At 36.2% G+C, this 15,940-nt stretch overlaps 1 protein-coding gene across 2 annotated transcripts in view; it reads left to right on the forward strand.

Annotated features, from left to right (window-relative positions):
* Prkg1 (protein kinase, cGMP-dependent, type I) overlaps window positions 1–15,940 on the forward strand; it is a 1,080,074-nt gene that overhangs the window by 398,129 nt on the left and 666,005 nt on the right. For both annotated transcript variants that reach the window (XM_013017167.1, XM_013017166.1), the window contains exon 3: window positions 13,147–13,260. In XM_013017167.1, coding sequence (XP_012872621.1) covers window positions 13,147–13,260 — 114 coding nt within the window. The remainder of the gene's footprint in view (window positions 1–13,146; window positions 13,261–15,940) is intronic.

Consider the following 15,940-nt stretch of genomic DNA (forward strand, 5'->3'; position numbering starts at 1 on the left):
GTAGCTAGGATTACAGGCGTGAGCCACCAGCGCCCAGCTAGGAGCAATTCACTTTTAAGTTTTGAAACTTGAACAAACATAAGCAAAGGGTCTTTAAACGTGAAATAAAGAAAGTAGGAATCCTTATTAATGGATTTTTCAGGCTACCTTCTTTTGCTTGTTGTGGTTCAATATTCTGAGAAGTTGTTTTAGATTTCCACTGACCAAAACCTGCTCATTTTCATAACTAGACTTTGTGGTTGTGGTCAAATTTGTATATACTCAAAATGAGTTTAAATAGTCATATGCCTCTACTGCTTTTTTTTTTTTTATCTGCATGATGGTGGTTGGTCGGGAGGAGTCCTCTGATTTTTCTTGCTATGTAATGAATAAAATATGTGGGAAATGTGAGGAGTTTATGTAAGCTCTTTTGTCTCCATCTTATTGAAGGGCTTTAATTTTACTCTTCTTTTTTAATCCTGGAGATGTCAAATTGGCCCCATGGCATCTTGCAACTTTATACTTTTCCTATGGAGACCAAGGACTTCAAAGTCTGATGGGAGAACCAAGAAAATAAAGGCCCCTGGCTAGAGACTTTGAGCATTACTTTTCCTCAGGAAGCTGTAATGATACCTAAACTATGTATGTTGTCTTAGCATTTAGGCATAAATTATAAGCATACAGTAACAACCTAAAACTTATTTTCTGAACGTTAACACATGAGACATCCCGTTTCTTAATAATGCTGCTTGAACATATTTTGTGTACTAATTTTCATGTAAAGAATATCGACTGGAAGGAAACCTAGCTTCATTAGAGTTAGATCTGTTTTGTAATTCTTACAACTTAAAACAAAGTGCTTTTTTTTTTTTTTTTTTTTTGCTTTTTGACCTGTTGATAGTCATTACTGTGATGGAGTTATAGTGAAGTACCTTTTTAAGAGAATCTGCTTCTCTGGGGTATGGGAAAGAGTGATCAGGGAATGCAAGTTAGACCCAAAGAGAAATAGTCCTAACTTTTTAATGTGAACAGGTGTTAGTAATTATGCAGATATACATATTGTAAATGCTGTTTAAATCCTGTTAAATATTGTCACATTTAAATGCTGTTCTTATTGTGACAAGTCTAAGAGAATGATATGTTTATTGATGAAGAAAAGTTTTAAAAATTTAGAAGTCAGTGTTCTAACATGAAGATTACAAGTTTATTCAGCTAACTAGAGTTAATTTTTTTTTCTGTGTATGCCAGGGAAGACTGTAGAAGGCTGATATCTGTGAATCCTGTATCAGAATAGTTTTGTGTGTATATGATAAGAGTATAGATGCTTATAGATGTTTATTTTAACATTGTAAGTATTAAGGCCAAAAATCTAAGACATATCATCATCTTAAAGGAGTAATGAATAGAAATAATATCTGTAAAAATTGTTCTACAGTAAGACAATATCATTTCTTTTGGAGACATAGCCAGTTCAATTAACCCAATAGGATTTGTTTCTATGCATTTATCACAGTTTAGTTAAAGGTTAGTAACCCTTTCTTATTTAAGTTCATAGGTACCTGAATTCGATCACGATAAGAACCTATGAGTCTGTGATGTCTGAGTAAGAGAATGACCAAGATTCAGAGTTACGTTAATTACAGAAGATTCTAGTTGGTGGGAAAAGTGAACCATGATTGCTAGCAATGTGAATTTGACTGTAGCATGAGCTATTCAGTCATAATAATATAAAATAAATATTCCTGTTCCCTTTGTAGTATACTTTGATAAGAGAAAATTCAGGGAAATAGCTGCACCAGTTGTCCAAAGGGCCTTAAGCTAGAGTTCAGCCATATAATAAATATTAGGTGGACTAAATTTGCTCATACTAAGAAGTATTTTATCATTTTCTGCATGATTTGATGTTTTTGCACAGAGAGAAGTTAGGATGTCAATTTTATAAGGAAAAAATAATTTGAGAAGGAAAATGAGGAAAGGTTGGTGAACATTGTTAATGTAATTGTCCACAAAGGAATAAGAAAGAAGTTACTGTGGAAGTATGAAAGGCCAAAGCTCTCTGATTGTTAATAATTCTTCTAAAGGAAATTATTATTCTATTAATGAAATTAATGATCATGCTTATAACTGAGCAATTATTATATACCTGTGCTAAATCCTTATTTTAACAACTTCACTGATATAATTCACATAGCATAAATTTCACATACTTAAATGCAATTCAAAAATTTTTTTACCATATTTACAAATTTTTCAATGATAGCCAAGGTTAGGACATTTTTTATTGCCCAAGAAAAACAAAAACTCCACACCTTCTAACTATGGTACCCTGAGTTTAATCAACCTTTTTCTTGTGTCTCTATATTGTCAAATTGGTTATTCTGGATATTTTGTATAGATGAAAATACATAGCCTTGTGTTTCTTTTGACTTTTTATACTTAGTATAGTTTCAAGGTTCACTTACATTGTAGTGTATATCAATGATTCATATTTTATTATGGATAAATAATATTCTGTACATCAACTGATGAAGCTCTTCAGCATTGCTTCATGCTACAATTTCCTTTGACTATTGCCAGACAGATGTTAAGCAGTTTTCTCTCACTTTAAGTTTCTCTTGTTAAAAATTATCCTGATAAAACTCCTCTTTGAGGCCCTTCTTCAAATAGGGAGTCTCACTACTTTGCTATCACTTTCAAGTAAGCTTACTCTGCCTTCTCTAATACACGCACACGCATGCGCGCACACACACACACACACACACACACACACACACACACGCACACGCACAGACACACACACATCCTTATACTTTGTTCTGCCCTCACTGGTGCAATAGGATAAAAGTAATTTCTCTCTGAAAAGTTACTGCTTTTCAAGCAAGTTTTCTCATTCTCTGCCCACTCTAGTCCATTTGAGCAACCTGATTTTGGAAAAGTAAGTTTAAAATCATTCTTTTGTGTCTTCTTATAGATGTCCAGAGTATTTTGTGAAATTCATGGTGATTCTGTTTGTTCTTCTCTGCCTCTTTTAAAAGATGGAGTGGTCGATATATGTTTGCTGTATGCTCCAGAGAATCCTAGCATGGTATAAAGGGAAAAATACCCATCTTACTTCATGTGTAGCTATTTTACAGTGTCAAATCAAAACTTTCATGGCAGGAAATGAACTTTATCAATGTGACAGCTACAATGGAGGTTAATATGTTGAGTAAGTTGTAGGTCAGACATGCTTTGAGTAAGAGGAGTAGATCTTAGTGCTGTTCATTGTTGATGGTTTTTGATATACAAATAATAAGTAAAATGCAACCTTAAAGCTTTTGACGTAACTTTGATTACAAAAGTGGTTATTCTGAGTAATGTTCCAATTTACTTATGGATGTAAGTAAAGAAACTATTGGACTTGGGAAAAGAAGACAATCTCTATTTGGAGCAAAATCCTCTTGTTGACAATACTCAGTTTTCTAAAAGCCTTGAAACTGAGAGGTGAAATTGGATGAAGTACCCACTGGACATTCTGTGAAAAATCTGATACTTTCCCCTGAGATAGCTGGAAATCCTTAAGTCCTCAGTCTCTTATGATTGTGATTTATGTAATGACTCCAAGTCTACTCTCTGACTCTCTACTACTGGTAAGTTTTACAGCCTGGTCCTTCTTTTTCTTGTAACTCTTTTTGTAATCTTATTTTTTAATGTTTTTTTCTTTTAATTTTATTTCTCTTTATTTTTGCTTATATGGTGCCAGGGAATCGAACCCAGGGCCTCATGCATGCTAGGCAAGCACTCTACCACTGAGCCACCTTCCCAAACCCACAGCCTGGTCCTTCTGTTCTTTGACATCTCCAAGCAATGTATATCCCTGCCCCCCCTCAAGATACCTCTGGGCACTGGTGCCTCATGCCTCTCACCCTAGCTGGTCAGGAGGCTGAGATCTGAGGATTGTGGTTTGAAGCCAGCCTGAGCAAGAAAGTCCATGAGATTCCTATCTCCAATTAACTAAGTAGGCTTAAGTAGTAGATCACTAGCCTTGAACAAAAGGCTCAGGGACAGTACCCAAGCACTAAGTTCAAGCACACATGTATACACACACACACACACACACACAAGTTAGTATGAAGTAAATTACTAACCTTTGTTTGTTCTGGCAATGAATAACTGAATATTGTTCCTTAGGCCTTGCTTCTTCTAGAAGTCTCCCAGCCACTGTGATAAGACACTTCCCTATGGCCTCTTTCTCGAGCTCACTGAACAATTCGTTCTCCCTCTGCTGTCCTTTATCCTCCTTCCCCTGTGTCTGTGCATTCACCATTGTGCTCTTCTCACTCTTCAATTTATGAACCACAACTGTCGGGCCAGTCTCTTTCTTCTTAGAACTGCTTTTGAAAACACCTTTTTTTTTTTAATAAAATAAGGATATTTCTCAAGATCTATACTTCTGAGGGGAGGTGGTCCTGGGATTCAAACTCATAGCTTCACTCTTGGAAGAGAAGTGTTCTACTGTTAAACCATGACTTCAGTTCTCTATTTTTTTCAACTGCATTAGGATGGAACTCAGTCCTTTGTACTTGCAAAACAGGTCTTCTGCCACTTGAGCCACCTCTTCAGTGCCATCCAGCCCTTATTTTACAGGTTTGGGGTTTTTTTTTGCCAGTTCTGGGGCTTGTACTTAGAGCCTGGACACTGCCCCTGAACTTCTTTGTGCTCAAGGCTAGAGCTCTACCACTTGAGGCACAGTACATACCATTTCTGGCCTTTTCTGAGCAGTTTATTAGAAAGTCTCATGGACTTTCCTGCCTGGCTTGGCTTCGAACAGCGATCCTCAGATCTCAGCTTCCTGAGTAGTTAGGAATACAGGCATGAGCCATTGGCACCTGGGTATTATTGGTTATTTTTAAGATAGAGTCTTGCTTCCTGCCTGAATGTACACTGGAACTACTATCCCCATCACAGATTTCTAGTCCTATCAAGGATTACACATGGACATCACTGTGGTCGGCAACTTCCGCTGAGATTGGCTATTATAACTTTTTTGGCCTAGATTGACCTGAAACTGAAATCTTCTCAATCTCAGCTTTCCAAGCAGGTAGGTTCCACTCTTCCCAGCTCTTTGTCTCTTGTGTATTCCCAAGCTGGCCTCAAAGTGACTGGGATTACAAATATGAGCCACTAGTACCTATCTAAGAAGTTTTCTTAATATGCATAGTATTTGCATTAAGACATATATGATTCAGTTCAGTTATAATAGCCCTATGGAATAAGATACTATTATCCCACATTGTGGTGAAATAATTGAGGCAATGAATACTCAATAACTTCTTCAAGATCCCAGAGTCAGCCCATGGTGCACATAGAATCTGAAACTTAATATGTCATGGTAATATTATGAGACGTTTTTGTATGTCTGGCTTTGAAATTTCTGCCATTTGTTCTATTTTGGGTAGCATCTTGGGAAAAATTATTCATCAAAATAACCCTGTAATTCTGGGCAACCCAATGACAGTGTTGTTACCTGACTTACTGCAACCTGGAGTTGTCCTTTAATCTAGCTTATAACTTAAGTCTGGTGCAGGTTAAAATGACAGACAGTGGAAGTCAAAAAATTTCTCTTTACATGTAGATTATTTTATAGTCTACATGCATGGATTTAATTTACAGTGGGTTTCTAACTTCACTATTAATGACATTTGGATTTAAGTCATTCTCCCTAAGGGTTACTGTCCTGTATCATGTAGACAGTCTAGTATCAACCTTAGTATCTACACAGTAGGTCATCCCATTTATAATAGTCAGGAATGTGTCTAGTTGAAGCTGGCCCCCTAGTTGAAAGCTACTGTGTTGTATCATAAGTTTCCCCAACACTAATATGAAGTATCACCACATAAATCAGAGGATTGCACACAGATCTGACAATGGTGTTCCTCTTTTCCCATTTCAGGAAGTATGGAAATAGCCATTTGTTCTTTTGACTGATTGAAGGGGATTTCATGTTATAGAAATGACAGAACATAACATGCATTGCTGAAATTGGGCTTAATAAACCTCACCGAGACAAATTGTTCAACTCTTATTTATTCAGGGTGTGACTAGTCTATTTTCCCTTTCTTGCTTATGTGTACACAAGTGCTTTATAATTTAATGTAATAAAAACATTGTATGAAGTGTATTTTTAGTTGCCGTGACTAGACAGGAAGGCAAATTTGGGTAATTGAAGGAGAAGCAAAGGTCTTCCTTCATGGAGCTTCAATTCCAGCTAGCCTCTGACTCCTCAGATCCTGCTCCTTTCCATTTAGATAATGAGATGTTTTATGTTCCCTTTAAAATACATTGTTTTGATAATCAAAGAAATTATTCTTGTTTGAATAAGAAATAAAAACTTACAAAACTTTTAATAGTTATAGAAACCATGAAAGTGCACATGGTCCAGGAAAACCCCTATGGATATATATACAATAATAAACTAAAAAATACAATATATAGTCAACCAGAAGTAAATGAAGAAAACTTTGAAATTTACACACAATACTAAAACAGGGCAGTTTCTCATGGGCTTTTATTCAATGGCAATAAAATAAAAAAGATTTTCATACATCCTTTAAAGGGTTACCACATCACTTTAGGACCAAGTGTTCAGGTCCAGGGAGACATTCATCAGACTGGAAAGTGATCTTAAACAGGCTGATAGGCTCTGACAACAGTGCAATTGTATAACTTAAGATCTTATGTCTCTCAGTGGGGCTGTCTCATCCTATACTCTTTAGACTGGCTTAAGGGAAACAGATATAAATGGCTGCCAAGTACAGGTTAAGGGAGCTATCTAAGCTTGTAGTCTGTCCCTGGGAATTCAGTGGCTTGTCCTGATGGTTATCCTCTAGCAGCCTCGTCAACTTTCAACTTTCTTCCTCAAGTGACAGCAGGTCCAATTTAAAATGACCCAGCAAATCTTGTCTGATGGACTTCTCTAATCCATCAAGAAAAAATATCCATCCATTCATAGCTGACCCTCATCTCCCAGAGGAAAAGACATCCATGCTGGGGATGGTACAGCCCAACCACCAGAGCACTGAATTTCCTGTTGAATCTAATGATTACAGAAGCTCTTATGAGAAAACATGGTGTTAAAGCCATGGTCTCCAAACTACAAAATCATGAAAATATAATTGTATGTAGCTAGGACCTTTGATATAGCACCTGTTTTCCTTTCATGGCCAATCAACTTGTCCTCCATGTTCCAACCCAGATTGTCAGAATAAAGATCAATGTTCATAATTAGGTTATTTCCAGTTACTCTATTTCTGACTGCCAGTAATGAATCTCTAAGTGAACTACCCTTATCATGAAAAGCCTTTGGCACAAAACAGGAGTTTGGTGAAAACCTCATTAGGATAAACACAACTAGAGGATTAAAGCTCTCTTTCAAAGTTTTCTCTCCTTCCTTCCTTCCTTCCTTCCTTCCTTCCTTCCTTCCTTCCTTCCTTCTTCCTTCTTTCCTTCCTTCTCTTTCTCTCCCCTCTCTCCCCCCTCTCTGTCTCTGTCTGTCTCTGCTCTCTGTCTCTCTGTCTCTATCTCTCTGTCTCTCCCTGTCTTTGTCTCTCTATCTCTGTCTCTCTCTCTCTCTCTTTCTTTCTTTCTTTGAATAGTTAATTGGAGATAAGAGTCTCACTGGGACTTTTTTACTCAGGCTTCCTTCAAACACTGTCCTCAGATTTCAGCCTCCTACATAGTTAGGGATGCAGGCATGAGTCACCGGTGACATGCTCAATACTTTACAAGAACTACTGATACTTATTAAAGATCGACAGAGGCACAGGTGCTTTACAACAGATTCTCAACATTTAGAATCTCCCAAGAGTGGTGTGTGCATAATGGTGCCAACCAGGAGGCATACTGATTGCTGCTCAAAGGGACAAGATTTAGGATTATGACTCAGCCCATTCTAGATTATAAATAAGCAGATAATACCTGAAGTGAAATTAAAAATACTGTTTAAGTTACTCTGATTATTCAACTGTTCATAACTGGCAAGAGTGATGAAGGAATTGGACACCACAGACAAATTTTAAATCTCTTTTCAGCCTTCAGCTTCAACACCTTCTCTTGGGTAAACATTTCTAGAAATTTGGCAAAATCCAAAATAAAATATAGATTTATTTATGTTTTTTGCCCATTGTGGGGTTTGAATTCAGGGTCTGGGTGCTGTCCCTAAGCTTTGTTGCCCAAGGCTAGTACTCTACCACTTTGAGCCATAGCATTAATGCCAGTTTTATGGTGGTTAATTGGAGATAAGTATGTCATGGACTTTCATGTCTGTGCTTTGAACCACAATCCTCAGATCTCAGCCTCCTAAGTAGCTAGGATTACAGGCATGAGCCACCAGTGCCTGGCTTAATGATTTATTTTTTAACACTTCCTCCTGATATGGAGATGGTGGCAAGATGAAATTGTGAAAATAAGACCAATAGAGTGTTACATTTAAAATAAAATAAACAAATAAAAAGTTTTTCATTAATATGCCAAATAAATAGGCATGACAGCATTTTGTAATTTTCAGGCTAAGTCAAGGGAAGTAATAATTGTAAAATTCTTATCTTTGCTAAGATGTTTAAAAAATACTTTCTGCTACTTGTTAAAGACTCTTTGACTTGGAATCTAACCTGTGAGAATCAAATTGAAGTGTTAAACTAGCCATGAGTAAATGCTGATATAGCTCTCCTATGTGTTTAAAGAAATAGAAATGATTAGTCAATGAAGCAAATGCATTGAAAATAATTTCTAAAGTCAGAAACATACTGTGACCATAGGAAAATCTCTAAGATGGATTGATTCAAGTTTGCTATCAGACTCTGGCAAAGAGATGTTCTATATTTAGCCTACCTAACTCCCTTGTTTGTTTTATCCCATCTCTCTGTCATCACCATTAAATAACTACGTTAAGGTCTACATACTTTCTGTTTAGGTTGATTAGTTTAAACCAAATCTCAGAGGAAACTATAGAAAAGAAAAGAAGTCAAGACAGCCCATTAAGGAGTGTGAATCTAGGGGTGTAGTTTCATGACCACTGAATAATTCAGAGGAAGTCAATTTCATAGGTTCAGGGCTACTGGGTCTGTGATAAGCTTTTAAGGTGCAAAAGTTCAGATCCAGACAGATTGTGTCCTTTATACTAGATAACAATCTTAAACAGATAACTAATGGGCACTGAAAGAATATTAACTTCACTTTCCATACTTTGCAAATGTGGACTTGCTTCCAAGTTTACCCCAAGGCTACTATACAGCCTAAAAAATAAACAATCAATGTTACCTCAATAACTCTTCTTGATGGGCACTTGGAAAATTGCGGGCATTTTATTTTTATTTTTTGGTCATGGGGCTTGTGTTGGAGTACTGTCCGTCAGCTCTTCAGCTCACGGCAAGTGCTCTACCACTTGAGCCACAGCACCACTTCCAGTTTTCTAGTGGTTTATTGGAGATAAGAGTCTCACGGATTTCCTGTCCAGGCTGGCTTTGAAACGTGATTTTGAAACGTGATTCTCAGATCTCAGCCTCCTGAGTAGCTAGGGTTACAGACATGAGCCACTGGCACCTGGCTCTAAATTTGTTTTATAAGAACACCTATTGCATGCTGCACGTGTGCTGAATTTTAAGGTCAGCCCCATCTGTCCTGAATCTCTGAATTATACATTGTCATCCACACAACAGGTATGAAAAAACTGAAGCAATCCAATGATGGCTCAGAGTAACAATTCCTAAGCACTCTTTCACACATATAGGTCTTTCTCTTCATTAAAAATTGTGCTTTTGGATTATTTTTATCTACCAAATGACATCTGATCCTTCAATTGCCTTGATGATCTTCAATACATTGTTCTTCTAGTGTTCAAGCTCCAAAAATGTTTTACATCCAAACCTTTTCTCAAATATAATCTAAATTCTTTTTTAAAAAAAAACAACCTTTCAGCTATTCTAATTAATATGGAATACAGCATTGCATTAGTGGCACGAATTATTCATATAGACATGAATAATTAACATACATAATTTATACCCACCTTCGCAACAAAGATAAGTTAGACATGAGAAAATGAAGCAAGCATAAGATTAGGACAGTAAGTTGGAACTAGGAATGAATTTATATGCAGATTCAAACCCCAGAATCTTGCAATGTTCTTGTATAAGCCTTCAAAAGGTTATACAGGAATGGGAAATATCAGTTAAAAGGTGAGTTATTTGTGGTTAAAATAGATGTCATGTGGACATACCTCTCCAAGGAAGGAAGTGACCACAGTGTGGTTCTGGGTGGTAGTGGAACACATTCAACTTCCTATTGAGGAAACACCTGAATTTTGTCAATTATTTCTGATATGATAGCTCTACAATTTCCTCTAAGAAACTACTAAGCTACCTTGTTTTTTTTTTATTGAGACTGAATGTTGTTTGAGGAGTTATTGTTTGAAAAGTTCCAACACTCAAACTGTACAGCAGGGTTCTTACAAGTGGTATTATGCTGAAGGGTCTTTGTCCACTGAAAACTTTAAAATATCAAACTCAATGAGGCAGAGAAGGAAACTTGTTGAAATCATTTATTAATGAAGGATCTTTAGGTTCTTTAAGCATTTTTTCATTTGGCTCTTAGTTCTATTTATAATTAATACTAGAGCTTTAGGTCAAGACAATGTTATCATGCATTGCTCTCAGCCTGTTATAGAAGAGAGCCCTGCCCACAAGATTCTAGTGGCTGAAGCAAAATTATATTAAACACTGGCTGGATATAGGTCAACATAGAAGGACTTAAAGATGACAACATTCTTCTACATTTTGCATATGATATCTTGAGCTTCTGTTTTCTTCTTTGCGTCAGATGGTGATTCAGACTCAAAAGTTCTCTCCCCAAGTCCAGTGCTGTGTGTCTTCTGAACAGCTAATGAACTGTTTAACAAATTGAATTGTAATGTGTTTTATTGAGGGAGAGGAGTCAAAGAAGGGGCACATGAATGGAGGGGGGAGTTCTAAAACAGTCATTATATTCAGTGTTCATTATGTAACTCGAGGATGGGATGAGATGGAGACAGATGAAGGGGTAATGTTGATTATGATGCATTGTTCTATACCCACAATCTGACTCATGGAATTGAACCCTCTTGTACAACTATTGAAAAAGATAAATAAATCATAAAGGTGAAAAAAGAGAGGGCAAGTGAACTTTATGGACCTACTAAAGTATTACAAAGGAAAGTTAATTCTCTCTCCATAGAGAATCTGAAAATAAATTCTCCATATAGTGTGCAAATATATACATATATATACACAGTTTTCTTACATTTTCATACACGGGCCTATTGTACATGGTCCAATATTGTGTTAATCTGAATAGTTCTAAATACTTCATTCCTCCATATCAATGATAAATAAATATAAGATAAATGTAATGAAAATAATACAGCAACAAGAATAAAATTTATTCTGTAATAATTGTATGCTGAGCAGTATGTTCATCATTTTATTTATGTTAATTCATTTAACAAGCACTCAATGAGATAGGTTCTATTACTTTATTGATTTTATTAATGAAGGATCAAAGGCACTGAGAAATTAAGGAACTTGCCCAAGGTCAGAAGGCTGGGAAGGAACAAATCAGAGAACCCAATCCCCATATGACTTAAGATGATGTTTTACTTTCTTAACCACACTGGTCACCATGAGTTGAATGGTAGGTGAAATTTCTCAGAGAATAGGCTTACCTCTGAAAGCAAAGGGAAAAGTGTTATAGAGAACATCTTACATGCATGGATTAAGGAGTTTGCTTGACTGGTGGTAGAAATTCCTTTAAAGAGGACATTTTTATCCTGCAATAATAAAGGAAGGCATGAGAAACCTTTAGGGTATTTGAATTATGGAACTTGTTTATTCCCACACATAAAGTGAGTTTACAGTCAGCACTTCAAAAAAGCCAACTACTACAGGAATCACACAGGTACAGACAGGAACAGTTTTGAAGTTGACTCATGAGGCCTGACATAGCATGGCTTCTTCTTCTTCTTTTTTAATCAGGCACTATTTCTTTTGACAAGCCTTAGACTAGTCCTCTGTAGACTCTGTGTTAGTAATAATAGAAGGGAAGGATTAAGTCTAGAATACATTGTGTTGCTTTTTTAATTTCTCCCTTGCTTGCGTTAGGTGATAGGATTTTGGGCCTATGCAGCTATGACATTTTCTTAAAATGTACTATTCCCATTCCCCTAGTATTTTCCTTACTTGCAGACAGCAGTGTAGAGCCAGTGTGTGGTGCTTCTTTAACATTTTATTTTTCAAGTCCTTTGTGGAACATAAACATTCCTAATGCCTTTTTCCTTTTCCCTTAAGCTTTATGGTTAGAATTTTACAAGTCAACTTTGCAGGGCTGGGAAGCAGATAAACAGTTTTGCCTGTTAGATAAGATGTTTGTAAATAATAATAAAAACCAAAAACCATTGGCAGCAATTAAATAATGTCCAAGGGCCAAAGTAATTTCTCTCTTCATAGTGGCTATGTTACTCAAAATGGATAGGAACTATGTTAAAGAAATTATATCCACTTAATCAGTTTCTCTTTCAGATTTAAAATCATAGTAAGATGAGAGTTACCATGATTTATTAAAACTACCTATGGAACTTATTTATTATTATTTTGCTAGTCATGGGGCTTGAACTTAGAACCTGGGTGCTCTTCCTGACTAGCACTCTGTCACTGTGAACCACAGTTCCACTTCTGGTTTTTGGTGGTTAATTAAGGAAAAGAGTCTCACAGACTTTCATGTCTGAAGCAAGATGGGTCTTGATTTGAACTGTGATCTTCAGATCTCAGCCTCCTGAGGAGCTCAGATTACAGGACTGAGCCACTGACACCTGGAATAATTTTTATGTATAAATTTTTGTCTCCATCCTTCCCTGATCTTTTCTTGGAGTCTAATCTCCAATCTTGTCAGTAATGATTTTAAGAGAAAGGAGGAATTTCTTAGTGCCACATTTGATTGTATTTCTTGCTTTGTACCTTGGTGGTATGTTTGTTTGAATTGGTAAACTGTTGGATTCAGAGTAGCAGGTCTAACATTTTTCATCTCCTATTTTGAAAATGCTCTAAATGCAATGAAGGATGAAGAGAAGTAAGATAACTCGCCTTTCCTTCTCCTTTTTAGATGGAAAGGTTGAAGTGACAAAAGAAGGTGTGAAGCTGTGCACTATGGGGCCTGGGAAGGTGTTTGGAGAGCTGGCTATCCTTTACAACTGTACCCGGACAGCCACCGTCAAGAGTAAGACAGTTGCATGCTTTGCAAATGCTTTGCCTTATGTTCCTTCTCTAAACCTATGATGTATTGATTTAAATGTCTATTAGTTTTAAGATTTTAAAATTTATTAATTCATATTCTGCTCTTTACCTTAGAATACAGTGTTTTTCTAATAAAAGCTGACTGTTAGCAATCAGTTCCATATAATGTACATTTTATTTTTTAATATAAACTTTACAAATTCTTTAACTGGAAATTAGAATTCTCAACTGAAATTAAACTTTAAGAATTCTTGTAATTAGAACTTTTTTAATGATACCATTCTATAAATTAGAATTAGATGGGGGAAAGTCGTTACTTTTTCCTGGATTTAAAGACTGGAGATTGTGTGTGAGAATTTCTTTTACATTCTCTACATGAATCTCACTTGTTGATTCAGTCGTTTAGGAAAAGCAAGAGGGAAATTGTCCTTTGTCTCATTCAATCATCCTGGAGTAAGATTTATCCTGAATTCCAAAATTGTATCTGAGTATATTTTTGTCTTCAGCTGCTCATCAAGCTGAATATTATAGCATTTTTCTTTACTACTGATTGAGCTTATTTTAAATCAGGCAATAAAGCAGCTTTCCCCCCCTAATTTTACATATATGTGTATGTGTGATTTCTCTAGCAACTTTTGTTGCTTAGTAGATACAGCTGCAACCAAGGGAGTTTTTCTAATTGTCCTTCCTGAGTAGGATACAATAATTATATAACAAACAGAACTGAATCCCACGGCCAACAGTGGAAAGTTCATTGCATCTTTAGGCAGATGTGTACTTTAAATCAGAAAAGTCTTTCTGACACATTTTCTTATGATTTCAATTACAAATTGCTTAGATTAGATTTTGTTTCGCAAAGCTCTTTATATATACATGTGTTGTCTGGTTCCTTTCTAGTTGTAATAAATCCCAAGGCTTCTTTAACAATTAAACTCTGTTGACAAACTTACAAGTTAGTACAACAGTTCATTTCATCTGGATTCCACTGACTAGTTTGTATGTTTGTCTCTCAAAAGTACAACATATAACTGTCATTCTGACATTTTAACATGGGTTGTGAGGAATTTGAGATGCATGGCTATCTAGAAACCTAGACATTATCATTATTTCTTATTAGTGAGTCACTGCTTTACCACTGAAATCACTGTGGTAGCTGTTGCACTGGAGTTGGATAGGATGTAGTTTTAATCTCAGACAGAAAGAACTCTTTGATTGATATACTTTGCCCTGTATTAATTTTGTGAGTATTTAATTATATGATTCAAAGAAATAATAAGGCCTAGTGAACCCTAGCAGAAATTGCCACAACTTTAACTCACTTATAAAGTACCTTAACTAGAAAAAAATGAGTAGTCATGGTTCCATTAAGTAAAATACATTATACTCTTATGCTTCATTTTCATGAGAAATATATTCCTCTTATGTAAAATAAAGAGCCTAAATCACACATTTTGATTAAAATGGCCTTTCTTACAATAGTGAATACTTTTTGTTTTAAAATATTTCAAGTTTTAAAAATAATTTAGCTGTGTATACTGTGTTTACTGAATTAAATTGAAACTACAGAATTTCCAAAGGCCAACATTTGGTAATAACACAGTACTTAATCTTAGGAAATGTTGAATTCTTTTTAAAGGAATATTTAAACTAGAGTAGTGTAATTTAAATGATTTCAAAGCTGAGTTTTTTTTAAATAAGATAACTTCTTCACAAGGTCAGTTTTAGTGCTGAGGTTCTATATAATGGTGTACATCTTCGCTGACATCAGTCTATTCGTGGTTGTGCACAATGAACTCGGCACTATGCATCAGATTCAGTAAGAAGAAGCTGGTGTTGGATGAAAACTATAATAACTATTTGGGAGTAGGAACAACTATCATCAAAGGAAATGAGTAATAAAAGATGTTCTTTAACAGACTCTGAGATGTTCAAGAGTATGCCTGGGCATACTCTGGGAATTATATGGAGAAAAGAAACTAGGTTTATGGTATTTACTAAAACTCTGCTTTTGTATGTACAACATTATTATTATTATTGTTTTTATTACTTTGTCGGTCATGAGGCTTGAACTCAAGGCCTGGACGCTCTCCCTGGGTCATGAGGCTTGAACTCAAGGCCTGGACGCTCTCCCTGGGTCATGAGGCTTGAACTGAAGGCCTGGTCGCTCTCCCTGGGTCATGAGGCTTGAACTCAAGGCCTGGACGCTCTCCCTGAGCCTTTTTGCTCAAGGCTACTGCTCTACCACAGCTCCATTTCTGGTTTTCAGATGGGTCATTGAAGATAATCTCACAGACTTTCCTGCCTGAGCTGGCCTCGAACTACAATATTCAGCTCTCAGCTTTTTGAGTAGTTAGGATTACTGGCATGAGCGGTAACAGTGCCTGGCTTGTGCAGGGATTTTTGAGACTGAGTAAGGAAGAGTATTTGTGATGAACTCTTTGTTTGAATGTGGCATCAGAACTATAGGTATGAATAATGATTATTTATTGTTCACAACCATTTATTCTAGTTAGCTCCTCTTCTATGCAGGGTAATACACACATGACTGTAAGCCTTAAGTACCGGTTTTCTTTTCTTTTCCTTTCTTTCTTTCTTTCTTTCTTTCTTTCTTCCTTCCTTCCTTCCTTCCTTCCTTCCTTCCTTCCTTCCTTCCTTCCTTCCTT

Source organism: Dipodomys ordii, unplaced genomic scaffold (genome assembly GCF_000151885.1).
Source record: "Dipodomys ordii isolate 6190 unplaced genomic scaffold, Dord_2.0 Scaffold34, whole genome shotgun sequence".
Classification (NCBI taxonomy): domain Eukaryota; kingdom Metazoa; phylum Chordata; class Mammalia; order Rodentia; family Heteromyidae; genus Dipodomys; species Dipodomys ordii.